The sequence below is a fragment of the Saimiri boliviensis genome, chromosome 2 (assembly GCF_048565385.1).
Source record: "Saimiri boliviensis isolate mSaiBol1 chromosome 2, mSaiBol1.pri, whole genome shotgun sequence".
Lineage (NCBI taxonomy): Eukaryota > Metazoa > Chordata > Mammalia > Primates > Cebidae > Saimiri > Saimiri boliviensis.
In genome coordinates this window covers 13,866,075-13,885,978 of record NC_133450.1, presented here as the reverse complement: position 1 = coordinate 13,885,978, position 19,904 = coordinate 13,866,075, and the positions used below count along the sequence as shown (strand labels likewise).

The window sequence follows — 19,904 nt, the reverse complement described above, 5'->3', positions numbered from 1 at the left end:
CTCCTGAGTAGCTGGAACTACAGGTGTATGCCACCATACCCGGCTAATTTTTGTATTTTTTTGGTAGAGATGGAATTTCACCATGTTGGCCAGGCTGGTCTTGAACTCTTGACCTCAAGTGATCTGCCCACCTCAGCCTCCCAAAATGCTAGGATTATAGGCGGGAGCCATTGCACCTGGCCCTGTTATTGTCTTCTATTTGTTGAGCTCTTGATAGTTCACAAAGCCCCTTCATAACTGTTACCTCAGAAAAATTCCACCCATTTTGCAGATGAGAAAACTGGAGCTTAGAGGGCACTTCTTCAGGTTCACAAGCTAGTAAGAGGCAAAGCTGAGTATTGAAGCCTGTTCCCCTGACTCCAGAGTGCCACCCACTGGTGAAACTTTCCCCTGACAGAGCTGGGGCTTGTGTGACCCTGGAAGAACCTCTTCTCTCTCTCCCCACTGTCTTCATCAATTCTGCCAGTAGAAATTCTTCTCTATGACTTGGAAAGCTGGGTTGTGGCCTTTCTTTAGGTAGTGAGTTGGTGTTTTTGCTTTGCTTTTTATTTTTGAATCAGTGACAAATAACCTTTCTGGCTGGTTGAATGGCTTCAGGTTCTGTAATTCTTTCTTTGTTCTAAATGTCAATAGTATAGCAGAAATATTAATAATAAATAATATGACCAGGCATGGTGGCTCACACCTGTAATCCCAGCACTTTGGGAGGCTGAGGTGGTTAGATCACGAGATCAGGAGATCAAGACCGTCCTGGCTAACACAGTGAAACCCCATCTCTACTAAAAATCCAAAAAATAAAAATAAAAATAAAAAAAATTAGCTGGGCATGGTGGCAAGAGCCTGCAGTCCAAGCTACTCAGGAGGCTGAGGCAGGAGACTTGCTTGAACCCAGGAGGTGGAGGTTGTAGTGAGCCAATATTGTGCCACTGCACTCCAGCCTGGGCGACAAGAGCCAGACTCCATCTCAAAAATTAAAACCAAAAAATCAACAATATAAATAATAGCAAAAACAGTTCAAAAACAGAGAATTAAAATGTTATGCTAAAAAAATTATTTCCCAGCCGGGCGCGGTGGCTCAAGCCTGTAATCCGAGCACTTTGGGAGGCCAAGGCGGGTGGATCACGAGGTCAAGAGATCAAGACCATCCTGGTCAACAAGGTGAAACCCCGTCTCTATTAAAAATACAAAAAATTAGCTGGGCATGGTGGTGCGTGCCTATAATCCCAGCTACTCAGGAGGCTGAGGCAGGAGAATTGCCTGAACCCAGGAGGCGGAGGTTGCGGTGAGCCGAGATCGCGTCATTGCACTCCAGCCTGGGTAACAAGAGCGAAACTCTGTCTCAAAAAAAAAAAAAAAATTATTTCCCCACTGCTTAATTTGACTGGCTTTGTAAAAAAAAAAAAAAAAAAAAAAAGTAGGTTGGGTAAGGTGGCTCATGTCTGTAATCCCAGCACTTTGGGAGGCTGAAGCTGGAAGATTGCTTGAGCCAGGAGTTTGAGGCTGCAGTGAGCTATGATTGTACCTCTGCACTCCAGCCTGGGCGACAGAGTGAGACCCTGTCTCAAGAAAAAAATAAAAGAGAGACTGAGGCGGTTACACCCAGCTGGGTGGCCACTGGGTGGGGGCTGGAGCTGTTCATCACGCCAGGGCTTATGCTCCAACCTCCGCTTGCAGTTTCTGGCAGAGGCCACATTCCATTTCAGCACTCCCAGTCCTCTTAGAATGTCATGCTGCAGAGTCTGGGAGGAGGCAGCAAGCCCACGATGATTGCATTTCCCACTGTGAGATGGACTGAGTCCTGCACACCCCAGGTGCTCACTCAGTTGGGAGTTTAGCAGGATGGCTAGCTGGTCCTGGTTTGTCCCATACTGTCCTGATTTTAAAATGGAAAGTCCCACATCTCGAACTCTTCAATCCTGGGCACACTGAGACAGTGGATCACCTTAGTGGGACTTGCCTGGTGTGTACCTTGTGCAAGGTGATCACTGGGCCAGGTTGGGCTTTGACTGAAAGAGACTTTGAGGCCCACTGAGATCATGTGTCCATTCTGGCTCTGCCAGGATCCTGTTGGATTTGCCAAGACCAGCTTGTGCTGAGCAGTGCATGCTGGGTGGTGTCTGCTCTGTACTGGCAAATCTTACTTGTTTTCCTTTTTGAAAACCACCTCCACCCCAGTAGCTCACACCTGTAATCCCAGCACATTGGGAGGCCAAGACGGGTGGATCACAGGGTGAGGAGTTCAAGACCAGCCTGGCCAACATGGTGAAAACCTGTCTTTACTAAAAATACAAAAATTAGCTGGGTGTGGTGGCGGGTACCTGTAATTCCAGCTACCCAGGAGGCTGAGGCAGAAGAATTGCTTCAACCTGGGAGGTGGAGGTTGCAGTGAGCTGAGATCGTGCCTCTGCACTCCAGTCTGGGTGGCAGAGCAAGACTCTGTCTCATAAAAAAAAAGAAACCAATTCCTTAGAGTCGAGCATCTGCATGTCTTTACCAGCCATGGAATTGGGCAGGCTTTAGTCTACATTCCTGCATTTGTAATAGGAGGTGAGGAAAAGACTGAGACCATAGTGATTTTCTTTTACTGGTCACCAGGCCTGGGAAAGTAATTGATTTTCCAGCTTCAGTTTATTGGGGATGATACTCCCAGAGGGGTTGTGACACTCAAATGGAAAAATGAATCTCAAAGAGCTTTACAAACCTCTTTTTTTTTTTTGAGACAGAGTTTCACTTTTGTTACCCAGGCTGGAGTGCAATGGCGCTATCTCGGCTCACTGCAACCTCCACCTCCTGGGTTCAGGCAATTCTCCTGCCTCAGCCTCCTGAGTAGCTGGGATTACAGGCACGCGCCGCCATGCCCAGCTAATTTTTTTTGTATTTTTAGTAGAGACGGGGTTTCACCATGTTGACCAGGATGGTCTCGATCTCTTGACCTCGTGATCCACTGGCCTCGGCCTCCCAAAGTGCTGGGACTACAGGCTTGAGCCACCGCGCCCGGCCTACAAACCTCTTTGCAGGAGGGGTCCTTGTGACATTGCATTGATGCCTGTTTCCTTCTAGAAAAACCTGAGCTGCCTTCACTATGCAGCCCTCAGTGGCTCAGAGGATGTGTCTCGAGCCCTCATCCACGCAGGAGGCTGCACCAACGTAGCTGATCATGTAAGTGTGGGTACAAGAGTTGAAGGGGGTCTCCATTGCAAAGCCTTCCATGAGCACACTGATGAAACAGGGGGAAATGGGCACATCAGACCCTTGGGGTTGGGATGTGGGCCAGGAGTAGGGGAGCTGGCAGCACTTAGGAAAGTCAAATACTGTTGTAGCTGGAATAGGATCAGAAACTAAGCTCTCAATTCCTCTGAAATGGATTATCAGTTCTTGTTTTCTGCTCATTTATGCATTGGGGTGGTTGTTGTTTTTTGTTTTTTTTTTGAGAGAGAGTCTTGCTCTGTTGCCCAGGCTGGAGTGCAGTGGCGAGATCTTGGCTCACTGCAACCTCCACCTCCCAGGTTCAAGCAATTCTCCTGCCTCAGCCTCCTGAGTAGCTGGGATTATGGGTGCCTGCCACCATGCCTGGCTGATTTTTAAATTTTTTTTTTTTTTTTTTTTTTTGAGATGGAGTTTCACTCTTGTTACCCAGGCTGGAGTGCAATGGCGCGATCTCGGCTCACCTCAACCTCCGCCTCCTGGGTTCAGGCAATTCTCCTGCCTCAGCCTCCTGAGTAGCTGGGATTACAGGCACGCGCCACCATGCCCAGCTAATTTTTTGTATTTTTAGTAGAGACGGGGTTTCACCATGTTGACCAGGATGGTCTCGATCTCTCGACCTGGTGATCCACCCGCCTTGGCCTCCCAAAGTGCTGGGATTACAGGCTTGAGCCACTGCGCCCGGCCTGATTTTTATATTTTTAATAGAGACAGGGTTTCACCATGTTGGCCAGGCTGGTCTTGAACTCCTGACCTCAGGTGATGCGCCTGCCTCGGCCTACCAAAGTGCTGGGATTACAGGCATGAGCCATGGTGGCCGGCTGAGAATCTTAAGGTATTGTTGCTAGGAGGGACCATGGCAAACGTCACTTGACAGATGAAGAGTAGCAGAGAAGGGAAATGACTTGCCCAAGGTCACATAGTGAGTTCCTGACATAGCAGGGGTCTCACCCTTGTGTCTTCAGACCCTCACCCACCTAGGGGCTCAGTTTTGGGCTCCAGGAATTCAAGCTTTGCGACCATAATTGCCTAAGGCCACCCATGTCATCCAAGAAGCTAAAAGGGCCAAACCCAGAAGCACTGTACCCTTCCTTCCTCCTGTCCCCAGCACCAGCCTCCAGCTGGTCAGTCCTGGGAGGAACTCATTGATCCGTGTATCTCCTCCCACAGCAGGGCGCCTCTCCTATGCACCTCGCTGTCAGGCACAACTTCCCTGCCTTGGTCCGGCTCTTCATGAACTCTGACAGTGACTTGAATGCCATGGACAATGTAAGTGGCTACAGAGACCATCCAGGCCCCAGGGAGCTTCTGGTAACCCTCCCAGGCTTAGCAGGGCTTGGCTGTGGTCTCCTAGCATGACCCAGAGTTGAGGAATTGCTTTTTTAGCTCTTAAAAGGTAATTTGAATAGTTGTTGAAGGAAATATCATTTTGTTCATCATTCTCCTCTTTTGAACATTTTGGGTGTTCCCAAGTTTGGCCATGATCTATAACATTGCAGTGAACATCTTTTTACATTCAACCTTTTCCTTTCATTGCTTTTTTTCCTTAGGGAAAATTCCCAGGGCAGGGGTGACTGAGGCAGTCTTGTGTAACAAGAGTCCTCTGAGTCCTGAAGCTGTGATCAGTAAAGAGCCCTTTTAAATCCTATCCCCACAATCTACCCACCAGCCATATAATTCTCAATACCAGCAAGGGCATGGCACACAGAGCCACTGGGAGTTGAAAGCAATTTGGCAGAATATATCATATATCTTTAAATGATATGCATTAGCACCGCTGGGACCTGAGCCTTGAGAAACATATTAAAAGCTCATGCATAGAGATATTCATTGCAGTATTGTTTATCAGTCTTCAATTTGAAAATGGCCTAGCTGGGCATAGTGGCTCGTGCCTGTAATCCCAGCACTTTGGGAGGCTGAGGCGGGTGGATCACAAGGTCAGGAGATCAAGACCATCCTGGCTAACACGGTGAAACCCTGTCTCTACTAAAAATACAAAATTAGCTGGGTATGGTGGTGGGCGCTTGTAATCCCAGCTACTCAGGAGGCTGAAGCAGAGAATCACTTGAACCTGGGAGATGGAGGTTGTAGTGAGCCGAGATCACACCACTGCACTCCAGCCCGGGCAACAACAGCAAAACTCCGTCTCAAAAAAAAAAAAGAAAATGGCCTAAATATGTAATCATAGGGAAATAGGGAAGCAGGTAAATTATGGTATAAATAGACTCTTACGGAGTTATCAAAATGGTGTTTATCAGAGTTTATAGTGCATAAAAAGTGTATGTTGGGGTAAAAAAATAAGATGCAAAATGTACATACTTAGGGCCGGGCGCGGTGGCTCCCGCCTGTAATCCCAGCACTTTGGGAGGCCGAGGCGGGTGGATCACGAAGTCAAGAGATTGAGACAATCCTGGTCAACATGGTGAAACCCCGTCTCTACTAAAAATACAAAAAATTAGCTGGGCACGATGACGCGTGCCTATAATCCCAGCTATTCAGGAGGCTGAGGCAGGAGAATCACCTGAACCCAGGAGGCGGAGGTTGCGGTGAGCCGAGACCGCGCCATTGCACTCCAGCCTGGGTAACAAGAGTGAAACTCTGTCTCAAAAAAAAAAAAAAAATGTACATACATATAGGATGATCTCATGTATGTAAAACCAACAAGCTAAAAACATTTTGCATTAAAGAAAAGACTAGAAGAAATATACTAGCATCATTGTGGGGTTTGACTTAGGATGGCAGGCCACCCCTACATGCTTTTCACTCACCTGTTCCCTTGGCTTCTCCCCTAGAGGCAGCAGACGCCCCTTCACCTGGCTGCAGAGCACGCGTGGCAGGACATAGCAGAGATGCTCCTCGTTGCTGGGGTTGACTTAAACCTGAGAGATAAGGTACCTCTGCTTACAACCCACCTCGCTTCAGGCTTTCATGGCTCCCCCTTTGCCAAAGACCCTGCTACAAATGCCTCCTCCCTCTCAGGGTTTTCAAGGACTGCCATCCTTTCTATACCAGCTCAAATGCAGCCTCCTCCTCTACCACCTTCCCCTCTCTCTACTGAGGTCCCCCCACCCCGTCTCTGGTATAGGCCTGTGAAATAATTGCTTTCTTCTTTATGGCCCCCATCAGACTGCAAGCTCCTGAGTCACCTGGTGGGGTGGGGAAGTAGAAGAATACCACAGCACTGCCTAACAACCCCCACATATGAGACAGGGTTTGGGGAAGCCTTCCAGCTCATTGTACATCTTGGACAGCTACTTCTGCAGGTGCTGATGGTCTCAGAAGAGCCAAAGACTTGGTATGAGGCTGGGAGGTCACAGGTGTATGAGGGGAGGGGCACTTGCACATGTGACTCAGTGAGGCCAGCCTGCAATGGTGTGGGTAGAGCTGGGGGCCAGGATCAGACCCTGAAGCTGCACCTAGGAGGGTACTCCCCGCTTTGAGCTAGGCCCTGGGCAGCTGGCCAGATGTAAAGAGGAGCTTCCCATCTCACTGCAGGTCTGTGGAGGCCTGGAGAAAAGGAGGCCTGATTGGAGGTGGGCAAAGGTGACATGATCAGCCCATGCTCCCATCTCTGGGTTCTGGTTTTTTTATCTGAAAAGTGGGTGGGAACCCCTATTTCACAGAGGATGTTGACAAAGTAATGAGGGCTGAGTTTCATAAGCTCTAAAGCTTCCTAATTTCTAAAGAAACACAAGAGATGGTCATTGGAATTATGTATTGCTATTGCTTTATTCTATTTGTAACTTTTCCATTTCCCCATCATGCCCAGAAAACCAGAAAACCTTTCTGCTCTCAGCGTAGACTGCTGGAAACCACTTCCTGTAGGCAGGAGGGTTTGTCCTCAGTGTTAGAGGCCCTCATGCACCCCCTCCTGTAGAATCTCTGGCTTCTCTTCTTGCCTCTTAATTGCAGCAGGGAAAAACTGCCCTGGCAGTGGCCGCCCGCAGCAACCATATCAGCCTGGTGGACATGATCATAAAAGCTGATCGTTTCTACAGATGGGAGAAGGTATGGAGGCCCTACGCTTTATCTTAAAGGGAGTGATTATGGCTCCAGATGGAGCTGGCTTTGAACCCCAGCCCTGACCAATTCTGAGTCTCTCAGTCTCCAAGTGGGTGAAAATCATCACCTTGTATGCTGTCACAGTTGTTTGTGAGGATCTGGTGATGGGCAAGTGTCCAAACACACTGAAACAAGGCAGACTGAGGTCCATGCCAGAGTGGAGATACTGCCAGACACTGCTGTAGCTTCTGGCTGATGAATGCATGCATGTGTGAATATATACAGACATGTGTGAAAAAGAGATGGCAGATTCCATGTCATGCCATCTCCAGGTGATTGGAACTGCTGCTTGGGATGCTATGCTTGGGCAGCTTTCTGAGCCAGAAGTAAGTGTGCTGGGATTGATTGGCAATGTCTGCTGTGGACTTGGGACAGAAAATTGGCAGAATGTTTGCTAATCCAGTTAGCAAATGGGGGCAGGGAGTTTTTTTGGTGTCCTTGGGTTGTTTTTATACACAGAAAATAAGTTTGCATTTACTTTACTTCACTTTTCAAAGTTAATACAGATGGTCCCCAATCACAATGGTTTGGCTTATGTACTTCATGATGGCACAAAAGCGATTCACATTAAGTAGAAACCATACTTTAAGTACCCATGCAGCCATACTGCTTTTCACTTCAGTATTCAATAAATTATATGGGACATTCAGCACTTTATTATAAAATCAGCTTTGTGTTAGATTATTTGCTCCACTATGAGCTAATGTAAGTGTACCGAGCTCCTGTAGGTTAAGCTAAGCTATGATGGCCTGTAGGTTAGGGAGATTCAATGCATTTTAAACTAATGTTGTTGTTTTTTTTTTTTTTTTTTTTTTTGGAAACAGAGTCTCTCTCTGTCACCCAGGCTGGAGTGCAGTGGCAAAATCTTGGCTCATTACAACCTCTGCTTTCTGGGTTCAATCGATTCTCCTGCCTCAGCCTCTTGAGTAACTGGGACCACAGGCCTGTGCCACCATGCCTGGCTAATTTTTTGTATTTTTAGTAGAGACAGGGTTTCACTGTGTTAGCCAGGATGGTCTTGATCTCCTGACTTTGTGATCTACCCGCCTCAGCCTTCCAAAGAGCTGGAGTTACAGGTATGAGCCACTGCACCCAGCCAACTTATATTTGTATCGAGACATAATCCCATCATAAGTAAAGGGGCATCTGTATTGAATGTAGTAAATTACAAATTTTAAAACCTAGTTTTTCTTAAACTTTTTAAAATCCATTTTATAAATCTTATTATTCTTTTTATACAACTAGTAAAATTTTCCAGGCAGTTTCAAGGAAGTCTTTTGATTAATGTTGGGTCCCGTGTTTAAACTTAGTTAAACTACCTAAAACATTTAAATGAAATGAATAAATTTAATATAATAGATTTTCTTTTTAAGCACTTCAAATGCTTCTTAAATTCTTAAATTATTCTAATATGACCATTAACTTAAACTTATAAATAATCTCAAATATCCTAAACATTTCAGTGTGGTTTACAAACTTAGTAAACTTTTTAAAATCCCTTTTAAATAAAAATTACTGTTTCAAAATCAATTGGTGGATAAATTTAAGTAGGAATCATAAGATGTTCTCTCACTGATATGCTAGATTCTCTTAAACATTACAACCCCTTTATATATAACAGATTATTCCTAAATAAAATCCCAAAATGTTAATACTGAGGGTTTTATTAACCGACTCATCTCTCTGCTGATTACTAAGCCACTTCAGGCTTTACAGGTCCTCACCACTAAGGCAGTGGCTGCATATCAGAATCACAAACCCCTCCTGGGCCCCCAGAGCAATTCAGATAGAATCTCTGAGCTGGGGGCCAGGCATCAGTGGTTCTTAAAGCTCCTGGACGATCTCAATGTGCAAACGGGGCTAAAAACACTGCTCCAGGGGACCAGTTTTTAATATCCCAGGTGCGGACCAAGCTTCACCTCACATTGATTGCCAGAGACTGTTGACCATGATGTAAACTTTGGAATTGCAGACACCAGGGTGATTTTCTTCACCCTGAATTTAACAACCAGAACTCTGCATCTATTCCCTTTAAATGGGCTTAGGCTTTTGTGGGCTTCATTTATGCTATGATAGAATTCCTTCATAACCTCTAATTTCATTGCCTGCTTTGCTAGAAAGGATTTTGTAATCCCACCCTTTACTAACTATTGCAATTCAGCAAATCTGATTCTTGCCCTGCCTAGTTTTGGCCAAAGCTTTGGAGTCTTTCTGCTGATGCCCATGCTATAAGAACACAGGAGCTGGGCGGGGTGGGTCACACCTGTAATCCAAGCACTTTGGAGGCCAAGGCGTGTGGATCACCTGAGGTTGGGAGTTCAAGACCAGCCTGACCAACATGGTGAAACCCCATCTTTAAAAAATAATTAAAAAAAAAAAAAAAGAACACAGGAAAGAGGCTGGGCACAGTGGTTCATGCCTGTAATCCTAGCACTTAGGGAGGCCGAGGCAGGTGGATCACCTGGGGTCGGGAGTTCAAGAACAAGTCTGGCCAATGTGGTGAAATCCCATCTCTATTAAAAATGCAAAAAAAAGGCTGAGCGCGGTGGCTCAAGCCTGTAATCTCAGCACTTTGGGAGGCCAGGGCGGGCGGATCACGAGGTCAAGAGATCGAGACCATCTTGGCCAACATGGTGAAACCCCTGTCTCTACTAAAAATACAAAAGCTAGCTGGGCATGGTGGTGTGCGCCTGTAGTCCCAGCTACTTGGGAGGCTGAGGCAGGAGAATTGCTTGAACCTGGGAGGCGGAGGTTGCAGTGAGCCGAGAATGTGTCCCTGCACTCCAGTCTGGCACCTGGCGACAGAGTGAGACTCTGTCTCAAAAAAAAAAAAAAAAAAAAAAAAAATACACACACACAAAAAAATACAAAAAAAAAAAAAAAAAAAAGACCCCGTCATGATGTTGGGTGCCTGTAATCCCAGCTACTAGGGAGGCTAAGGCAGGAGAATCACTTGAACCCGGGAGGCAGAGGTTGCAGTTAGCTGAGATCAGGCCACTGCACTCTAGCCCGGGCAACAAGAGCAAAACTCCATCTCAGAAACAAACAAAAAAACACAGGAAAGAGAGGCACCTGACTGGAGGAATTTGGAAAGCCTCCCTGGAAGTGGCACGTGGGTGTCTTTTGACCACGACAGTGAGGTTGAGAGTCAGGAAGGTGAGCAGAGGAATTCCGGGAGGAAGAACAGTGGCAGCAACTTGGGTTCCAGAGATCAAGGCAGGGCATGGAGTGAGAAACCAGAAGAGAGGACAGTAAGTCTCCAGCCCTTGCTGACTCCAGCTCGTAGGCCAGCAGAGGTGGTAGGAGGGTCCTAGGGCCTTGGCTCTGCATTGACTCTGTCCAGGATCATGAGGGACAGCTTCTGCACTTTTGGGATCTGTCCCACAGGACCACCTTTCATGCAAGGACCCCAGTGACCCCTCTGGGAAGAGCTTGTCCTTCAGGCAGGACCATCGGCAGGAAACACAGCAGCTCCGCTCTGTGTTGTGGCAGCTGGCCTCTAGGTTTCTGCAGCCCCATGAGTGGAAGAAGCTGGCATATTCCTGGGAGTTCACAGAGGCCCATGTCTATGCCATCGAGCAACAGTGGACAGGTACCACCTTGCCTCTCCTTGCTGCAAGCAACCAGTGGGCAGAGGGGTGGGGGGCACCTGAAGTGTGGTCAGTTTTCTGTGCTTCTGGGGAAAGAGGCTTTGCAACCCACAGCCTGTTCTCACACTGTCCAATACACCTGGTGCTCTGTCCCTCCTCCAGGCCTCTGCACAGTCTGCACACTCGGCCTCTCCCTCCCCACTGATTGTGAATTTCACATTCTTCACCAATCAGCCCAAACTGATACCCACTGTTTACACCTAAACTAAAGTCATTCTCGGTTAAAAAAAAACAAACAAAACAAAACAGAGGGCCTGCTGTTGTCACTATTATTCAACATCTATGTGGAAATTTTGGCCCTGGTACTAAAGTTTGAAAAAGAAACAGAAATAAGGAATGTTAATATTGGAAAGGAAGAGAGAGACTTATTAATTTCACATGGTATTCTTATATACATAGGATGTCCAGAGGAATCAACTAAAAAAAAAAAAAAAAAAGGATCAAAGAATTCAAGGAAATGGCTAAATATGGAAAATATAGTAACACCACAGAACTTCTATATACCATTGCTAAATGGGCAAATATATAGATAGAGAATTTTTTAAAAAAGATTCCATTTATAATGGTGTGTATGTTTCATCTGGAAAACCTGAAAAGGAACAAATATAGATGACACATATGAATAAAACAATAATGCTTCAACCATAAAAGATGATTTGTGTAAACAGAATGACATTCCGCATTTATGGCAAGAAAAATTATCATCTAGATATCAGGTTTTTCCCTAATTAGATTAAAACTTTGGGTTTTTGAAACTTGACTGAAGTATTCTATAATTTGTCTGAAACAATAAACAGGGATATATAAGTGAATATTCCGGGGGGGGGGAAATAAAGTGGATCTAACTCAGGCAGACTCAGCCTTTTATAAAGCCCAAATAAAATTAACATAGAGATAACTGGGTCAGGAGCTGTGGCTCACAACTATAACCCCAGCACTTTGGGAGGCCGAGGTGGGCGGATCACCTGAGGTCAGGAGTTTGAGACCAGCTTGGCCAACATGGCAAAGCCCTGTCTCTACTAAAAATACCAAAAATTAGCTGGGTGTGGCAGCATACACCTGTAGTCCCAGCTACTCTGAAGGCTGAGGCATGAGAATGGCTTGAAGCCGGGAGGCAGAGGTTGCAGTGAGCCAAGATCATGCCACTGCACTTCAGCCTGGGGGATAGAGTGAGACTCTGCCTCCCAAAGAAAAAAGATAAAGAGATATCTGACACAAAAATATGCAAATTGATCAGTAGAATAGAGCAGAGTCCAAAAGTAAACACTGCTATGGATAAGAACTTTCATACATGATAAAAAAAGCACTTGTACACAGTGGTGGGGGCAGAGATATTCAATAAATGGTGTTGAGATGGCTGGGTCAAGCAGAAGTTCCACCACACCAGGGGCAGCACTGTGAGGACATGCCTGCTGAGGGCCCTAAGAGGGACAAGGAAGGTCAGAGGGGCGAACAGAGTGATCTGAACCTGATGGGTGTGGTCCAGCATCTGTCTGTTCCCCTAACACAGGAGAGCCAGCTGAATCACAGGATTTAATAACACGTTAACCCCACGCCAGCACTGAATAGTGTGGGCAGTGGACTTTCTAAACATGGTTGTATTTTGGAACCATCTGGGAAGCTTTAAAACCGTTAAATGCCTAGGCTGCACCCAGACCCAGGTAAATCAGAATCTCTCTGGGAATGACATGGGCCCTGGGTGTTTCCAAGGAGCAGCTGAGTTTGAGAACCATCAGTGCAGCCAGCTCTGTCTCTGACTAAGCTGTATTCTCATCTGTAAATTAGGCCACTAGCATGCAGGGCACAGATTATTTTGAGCAGCCAGAGGGGTGAAGTGTACAATTTGTGCTGCCACAGCAATGAATGTCAGTTCTTTCTTCATTCAGAGTAACATCCACAGAGTGTATAGTGGGTGTTCAGGAGAAGGCCTGGGGCTGGGGAGGTTCTAGGGACCAAGACACAAACCCTTCCCACCCTATCTGAGAAGCTGCTCCTCCACTCGCCTTACCCATCTCCAGACTGAGCTTGGCTGGAGCATGGAGAAGGGCCTTGGAGGCTTTTGGCCTCTGTCCCACCTGGGCATGCTCAGGAGGTGGTACAGGGTGGCATAGATGGGCGCTCTGGTCAAGGGGCTCCATGGGCTCCTTCTCCCTCTCTCTCTCTCCTTCCTCATTGTCCTCAGGCACCAGGAGCTATCAGGAGCATGGCCACCGAATGCTGCTCATTTGGCTGCATGGCGTGGCCACGGCTGGTGAGAACCCCAGCAAAGCGCTGTTTGAGGGCCTTGTGGCCATTGGCAGGAGGAGCCTGGCTGGTAAGAGCGTACTCTGCTGGGCTTCTTCTCAGGAGCTGGCTGGCCCCCACTGTAATGCAGCAGGGCCCTCCAAGGGCTGCTCAGACAAGCATGCTGTGATGCTGGCTCTAGGCCTTCCAGATTCCTCTCCCGAGCCCTGCCCTCTTTTCCCTTGGGCAAGTGACAGTGCCTCCTGGCTCTGGTTTCCCCATTTGTGCAACGAGGGTGTTGGCCCAAACTGAGCCCTATGACCGTCACAGCCCCCGAACCAGTGATGGCTATCCATAATCTCTTCCTTACTAGCCTTCTATACCTCGATATTTTTTTTTTTTTCCATTTTGGAATAAGCCTGGAACCATCTTCAGACTTCTTTTTCACAAACATTAAGACATAGGAACCAAAACTGACTTAATATGAGTTGAACCAGTCAAATCTGGTCAAATAAACCTCCTGAGGTCATCACAGCTTATTTGAGTATGCCAATCCCAAAAGCCTGATTTGGGGTTCAGAGTGTTCTGTGGAACCATCAGACAAGCAGGATAGAAGGTTCTAGTACTAAGCCCTTGCTAAAAACAAAATCAGTTCATGATGAAAAAGCCTTAAACGCTGTGATATCCATTGACATGGTACATAATGGGGCAACCACAGAAGGGCTACTAGGCAGTCACTGATAGTTGTGAAGTCTCCATTAGTTATGAGGCAACAAAGAAAACCATTTCTGACATATTTCTAGCATATTACTGAGGAAAATATTTCTAGCATATTATTGAGGGAAAAAAAGGAACCCCCCATCCCCCACCACCACCCCATAACTGCTATAGGCAAGGTGGAAAAGCTAAGAGGCATTTCAGGGTAGAGGGATTAGGGACGCTACCTTTCTTTTCCCAAAATGTTCTTAAATATAGTTGTTGCATCTTCTTTTAACACAAACTCTGGCAGGCAATTAAAACATAAAACCAGCCCTGTGAGGCAGGGCTTAGGTGACAGAGGCAATAAGATTCTTGTTTTTAACAGAAAACATCAGGAAGAAAGTAAATGCGGCCCCGAGTGCCCCCAAGAGGTGCACAGCCATGTAACCGAGGGGCCGGACCTTCAGGGATGTGGGACCTCAGAGTGTGGAGCCATGTGAACAGAAGATGACCACCATTTAAGAGCTTTTGAAAAAAAAATCACTGTTAACAGACCTCCAACTGATTCTACTGAAATGTACAGTCATGCAGAGCCCAGCAGGCAAATGTTTTGTATAGTAATATTTTTCATGAGGATGGGTCCAGGGGCTGTTTGAGGTTTTGTGGGTAATCCCATCACACAGGTATGGTCCTTTTGAGCTCTTGGCTCACTTCTTCTTTTTTTTTTTTTTTTTTTTGAGAAGGAGACTCACTCTATCGCCAGGGTGGAGTGCAGTGGTGCAATCTCGGTTCACTGCAACTTCTGCCTCCTGGGCTTAGGCGATCCTCCTGCCTCAGCCTCCCGAGTAGCTGGGATTAAAGGCATGCACTACCATGCCTGGCTAATTTTGTATTTTCAGTAGAGAGAGGGTTTCACCATGTTGGCCAGGCTGGTCTTGAACTCCTGACCTCAGGTGATCCACCCGCCTCAGCCTCCCAAAGTGCTGGGATTACAGGTGTGAGCCATTGCACTTGGCCATCTTTTGGATTCTTAAAACTTAAGAAAAATTCTAAAATATATTTGTGATCTATTACCTTATGAGACATGATAGGGGAAAAAAATAGACAACTTTACCGCTAATTTATATTTAATTAGCATCTTTTGTTTCCTAACATATATGCTGTGAGCAAAATATATGCTCTTACTCTAAATCTTTCTGAGCTACACTTTAAGGATGAAAATTGTTTTGTTTTGTTTTTTGAGACCAAGTCTTGCTCTCTCACCCAGGCTGGAGTACAATGGCGAGATCTTAGCTCACTTCAACCTCCGCCTCCCGGGTTCAAGAGATTCTTGTGCCTCAGTCTCCTGAGTACCTGGGATTACAGGCACATGCCATCACACCTGGCTAATTTTTGTATTTGTATTAGAGACAAGGTTTTGCCATGTTGGCCAGACTGGAAAATTGAAACATAATTTTCACAATTATTCCTCCTCCCACCTTAAGTAACGAGAATAATGTCTGTGTTTTTACCTTATACATATGAATAAGTGCTATGGTTTATCACAGTTACAACGTGTTTTCTCAAGGTAAAGATTATTTTACTTTGAAATTACAAAAATTATTTTTAGTTTTCCAAAATTTTATCTTTAAACCTAAATAATTCAATGTTCACGGATGCACAAATGTTTACTGAGAGTCTCATATTCATACTTTTCTTCACAGCACTATAAAATCGGACTTGGAAAATCTGGACAACCATTTGCCAGTGCAATTTTTATTCTTTTTTCTCCTGATTATTTGACCAAACTTGTATCCCACGTTGTAGTTGTTCATGTGTCTGCTCCTACTGCATATTATAAAATTATTAACTATTTCCCAAAATAGTATTTCTCTCAGCAGATATTTCTTTGATACTACCATGTATTATGTGACTTCTGGAAAAGTAAAGTGACCTCCCTGCTCTCAGTGAAGAATTTTATTAAAATAATAATTACCATTAAAAAGAAAAAGGAAGATACAGGGGCTGGGTGTAGTGGCTCACGCCTGTAATCCCAGCACTTTGGGAGGCTGAGGTGGGCAGATCACGAGGTAAGGAGATCGAGACCATCCTGTCTAACATGGTGAAACCCCCTCTACTAAAAATACAAAAAATTGGCCAGGCATGGTGGCTCACGCCTGTAATCCCAGCATTTTGGAAGGCCAAAGCAGGTGGATCACCTGAGGTGGGGAGTTCGAGACTAGCCTGACCAACATGGAGAAACCCCATTTCTACTAAAAACACATTAGCCAGGTGAGGTGGCACATGCTTGTAAACCCAGCTACTTGGGAGACTGAGCTAGGAAAATAGCTTGAATTCGGGAGGCAGAGGTTGCGGTAAGCTGAGATCATGCCATTGCACTCCAGCCTGGGCAACAAGAGTGAAACTCTGTCTTAAAAATATATATATACAAAAATTAGCTGGGCATGGTGGCAGGCGCCTGTAGTCCCAGCTACTTGGGAGACTGAGGCAGGAGAATTGCTCCAACCTGGGAGGCGGAGGTTGCAGTGAGCCGAGATGGCACCACTGCACTCCAGCCTGAGTGACAGAGTGAGACTCCATTTCAAAAAAAAAAAAAAAAAGATCAGTGCATATAGTATACTACTACTAATATGCTGTTAATTGTGTAAGAAAGAAAGGAAATGAGAAAATACATTTGCATAAATAAAAGCTAGACAAAGGCTAATACAAGTGGTTTCCCTGGGGTAGTAGGATAATGGGGAACAGGACTGGGACGGGGTGGGAAAGAGTTCTCAGTGGTACCTTTTCATACTGTTTTAACTTTTGAAATGTGTAAGAGTGTTACTGAAAACTGGAAGGATGTGACATTCTGGAACAGGCAAAATTACAAAGACAGTGAAAAGATCAGTGATTGCCAGAGGCTGCAGGGACAGGGAGAGGGAGGGAGGGAGGGATGAGGAGGTGGAGCGCAGGAGCTGTTAGGGCTGTGAAACTGTTCAGTGTGACACTGTGATGGTGGATACAAGACACTGGTCAAAACCTACAGCATGTGGCCAGGTGCAGTAGCTCATGCCTATAATCCCAGTACTTTGGTAGGCTGAGGTGGGCGAATCACAAGATCAGGAGTTTGAGACCAGCCTGGCCAATATGGTGAAACCCCATCTGTACTAAAGATACAAAAAATTATCTGGGCATGGTGGTGCACATCCCCAAGTAGTCCTAGCTACTTGGCGAGGCTGAAGCAAGGGAATCGCTTGAAGCTGGGAGGTGGGGGTTGCAGTGAGATGAGATTGCATCACTGCAATCCAGCACGGGTGACAGAGCAAGACTCTGTCTCAAAAAACAAAAAACAAACAAAAACACCATAGCATGTACAGCACAAAGCATGAGCCCTAATGTGAGCTACAGACTTCAGTTAATAGGAATGTGTCAATATTGGTTCATCAGTTGTATCAAATGTACCACATTCACGCCAATGTTAATAATTGGGGAAACTGTGTGGTGAAGAGTACATGGGAGCTCTCTGTGCTATCTGCTCAATTTTTCTCTAAACCTAAAACTGTTCTAAAATAGAAAGTCTGTTAAAAAGCTATAAGTAAAGTTATAAAAATAAAAGAAAAAAGAGGCTTTTAAATAAACTCATCTATTCCATTTGGGAAAGGTATTTTGTACCACACGGGACTGAAATAATTTCTCTGGATGAATTTTATAAAATGAATTTTGTAATCTTTTTCTGAGACAAAAAAGTTCTTAAATAAAATAAAATGGAAACGTTGAACTAGATCTTGCAAATCCAGTAGTCACTTCTTTTCTTTGGAAAATACAGGGTGAAATTCCAAGTCAGACAAGCTGCCATGGATTGGTGCTATGTAAGTACAATGGCTCAACTCACCGGTGAATACTTCACCGGCGGTAATTTTGTGTCAGGTGGTCTGCCAGGAGTGGGTACAGAGATAAGAGTCCACAGTTCCTTCCCCTTCCCCAAGCTTAGGGTCTAGTAGGGGAGAGGGGCTTGCACACCAATAACTGTCATTTAGTGCAGTCCGTGTCGTAATGGATGCGTGCAAACAACTTCTTCCTGGAGAAGGAAGAAAGGATGGGATTTCTTCTTTCTGGGGAAGGAAGAAAGGATGGGGAGGAAGCTCACAGAGGAGACAGAAGTGGGGAAAGGGTGGTCCAAGCCAAGAGCACAGCCTGAGCAATGGCCCGGAGGTGTGGAGAGGGACCCTCTTTGGGAGTGGCGTGGCTGGAGCACAGGATGTGTGGAAGGAGGGGGAGCCTTGAGCTGAGGGGTGCAGATGCACTGGAAATTGTTGCCAACCCCATCACTAAAAATTAGATGTCTCGTAAAGTAGAAACTGAACAGAATAGACTCCCTCTTTGGAAATACACATCTGCCTCTCCTTTCAGAGTCTACTTTACTTTGCTAATTGTGACTCTCCTTATTTTTAAAATGTCTATTTAAATCACTTTTCCAAAGTATATTTACTTATAGTTATTCCCTACTTTTTCATTCTCCTGCTTCAGCCTCCTGAGTAGCTGGGATCACAGGCATGTGCCACCACTCCTGTCTAATTTTTTTTTGTATTTTTAGTAGAGACCAGGTTTCTCCATGTTGGCCAGGCTGGTCTTGACCTCCCAATTTCAGGTGATCCACCCACCTTGGCCTCCCAAAGTGCTGGGATTACAGGTGTGAGCCACCACACCCGACCACAGATGTTGATCCTTAATAAACATCTTGCACCCAAAGTTTCATCTCCACATCCACTTCAGCCTTCGACATGGGGGTGGAGGAGTGAGTGGGGGTGGAGAGTCAAGATGGCTGTGTTTCTAGCTGGGAATTCCAAGGAACAGTGATGCCAGGACCTAAGACAGTGGGGCTAGAAGAGGAAGGGCAGTTTGGGCAGTGGGGCTATGGGCATAGCTTTTTTGTGGTAGTCTGGGATGCCTGTTGAAGGCTGGTCTAATAGGCCTAAGTATACATTAAAGGCCAGTACTCAAAATTGATCAGGGCTGGCAATGACAAGTTGCAGTCATCAGGGTGCAGAGCTGGGGAGTAGTTAAAGCTGTTAGAGGGTGCCGAGCTGGAGAGTAAAGCTGTTAGAGGGTGTAGGCTCCTACCAGGAAAATTTGACAAGAAAGTGGAGGGCAGGCCCATGGTTCATTCCTGCACCAGGAGGCAGGGGCTGTGAAGATGCACAGCATCTTCCTGTTTGGTTGTGAAGTGAAGACACACAGTGAAACCATAGCAGCCTCAAGGAAGCGTCAGATGCTACTAGTTAAAATGTCAATGCTTCGCTTTCTGGTTTACCAAGTGTTTCCATAATTCACTTGTCAAGCCACAGATAGAGAAGACGCTATGGCTCCTTTGTGAAAAGATCACTGGCTTTAGGGATGGGCAGATTCAAGTGGGCATCCCAGCTCCACCCTTTATTGCCTGACCTCAAGTAAGTCTCCTGACCTCTCCCAGTCTCCAAGTCCTCACCTGGAAAGTCAGGATAATCAGGGCTGTAGTGAGGATGAAGTTATGTCTAAGAAGGTAGGGCCAACTCAATATTCTGAAACCTGGCACATAAAGGGAAAGAAGCACTGACGCTTATTTTTCTGTCTAAATTGTATCTCAGAGAAACCAAGCAGTTGATGAGGGCAAGTTTTTTTTTTTTTTTTTTTAAATTGGTAATTTCCAGTTAATAAATGCAGAATGATAAAAATTAGTATTCTTACTGTCCTACAGCCCCTAATGGAATGATGCATCTGTGTTATGGTCAGCAGTGGCAGCTAAGCCAGCAGGGACTTTCTCAGGACTGGATCAGGCTGATGACGCCTGAACACACTCAGCAATCATAACAACTTAGAAACAACCAGACATGATGTGCCTCCTGAGATGACGCAAGAGAAGCACACAGCCCCACTTATGCAGTGCTCCTGCTAAAAAGATCGAGCTTGACCTGATCAAGCCTCTTGATGTAACTACCAGTTTATAGGAAATACCAGGGACAGAGAAACAAGTGGAAAAACACCATGAGGCTGCAGTTGGCCAAATCTGGACTGTCGGACAACTACAGGGCAAATGAACCTGCTTCTTCA

General features: G+C 45.8%; 1 protein-coding gene across 10 annotated transcripts in view; it reads left to right on the top strand.

Moving 5' to 3' along the window:
* Positions 1-17,600, top strand: part of ANKDD1A (ankyrin repeat and death domain containing 1A) — a 46,120-nt gene extending 28,520 nt beyond the window's left edge. For 4 of the 10 annotated variants that reach the window (XM_074392815.1, XM_074392817.1, XM_074392808.1 and 1 more), the window contains 5 exons: positions 3,061-3,159; positions 4,375-4,473; positions 5,997-6,095; positions 7,117-7,212; positions 10,654-13,230. In XM_074392815.1, coding sequence (XP_074248916.1) covers positions 3,061-3,159; positions 4,375-4,473; positions 5,997-6,095; positions 7,117-7,212; positions 10,654-11,061 — 801 coding nt within the window. In that variant the 3' untranslated portion in view covers positions 11,062-13,230. Of the gene's footprint in view, positions 1-3,060; positions 3,160-4,374; positions 4,474-5,996; positions 6,096-7,116; positions 7,213-10,653; positions 13,231-14,223 lie in introns of those variants that run through there. The other 6 variants (XM_074392811.1, XM_074392810.1, XM_074392814.1 and 3 more) reach the window with 6 other exon arrangements.
* The last annotated feature ends 2,304 nt before the right edge of the window (positions 17,601-19,904 follow it).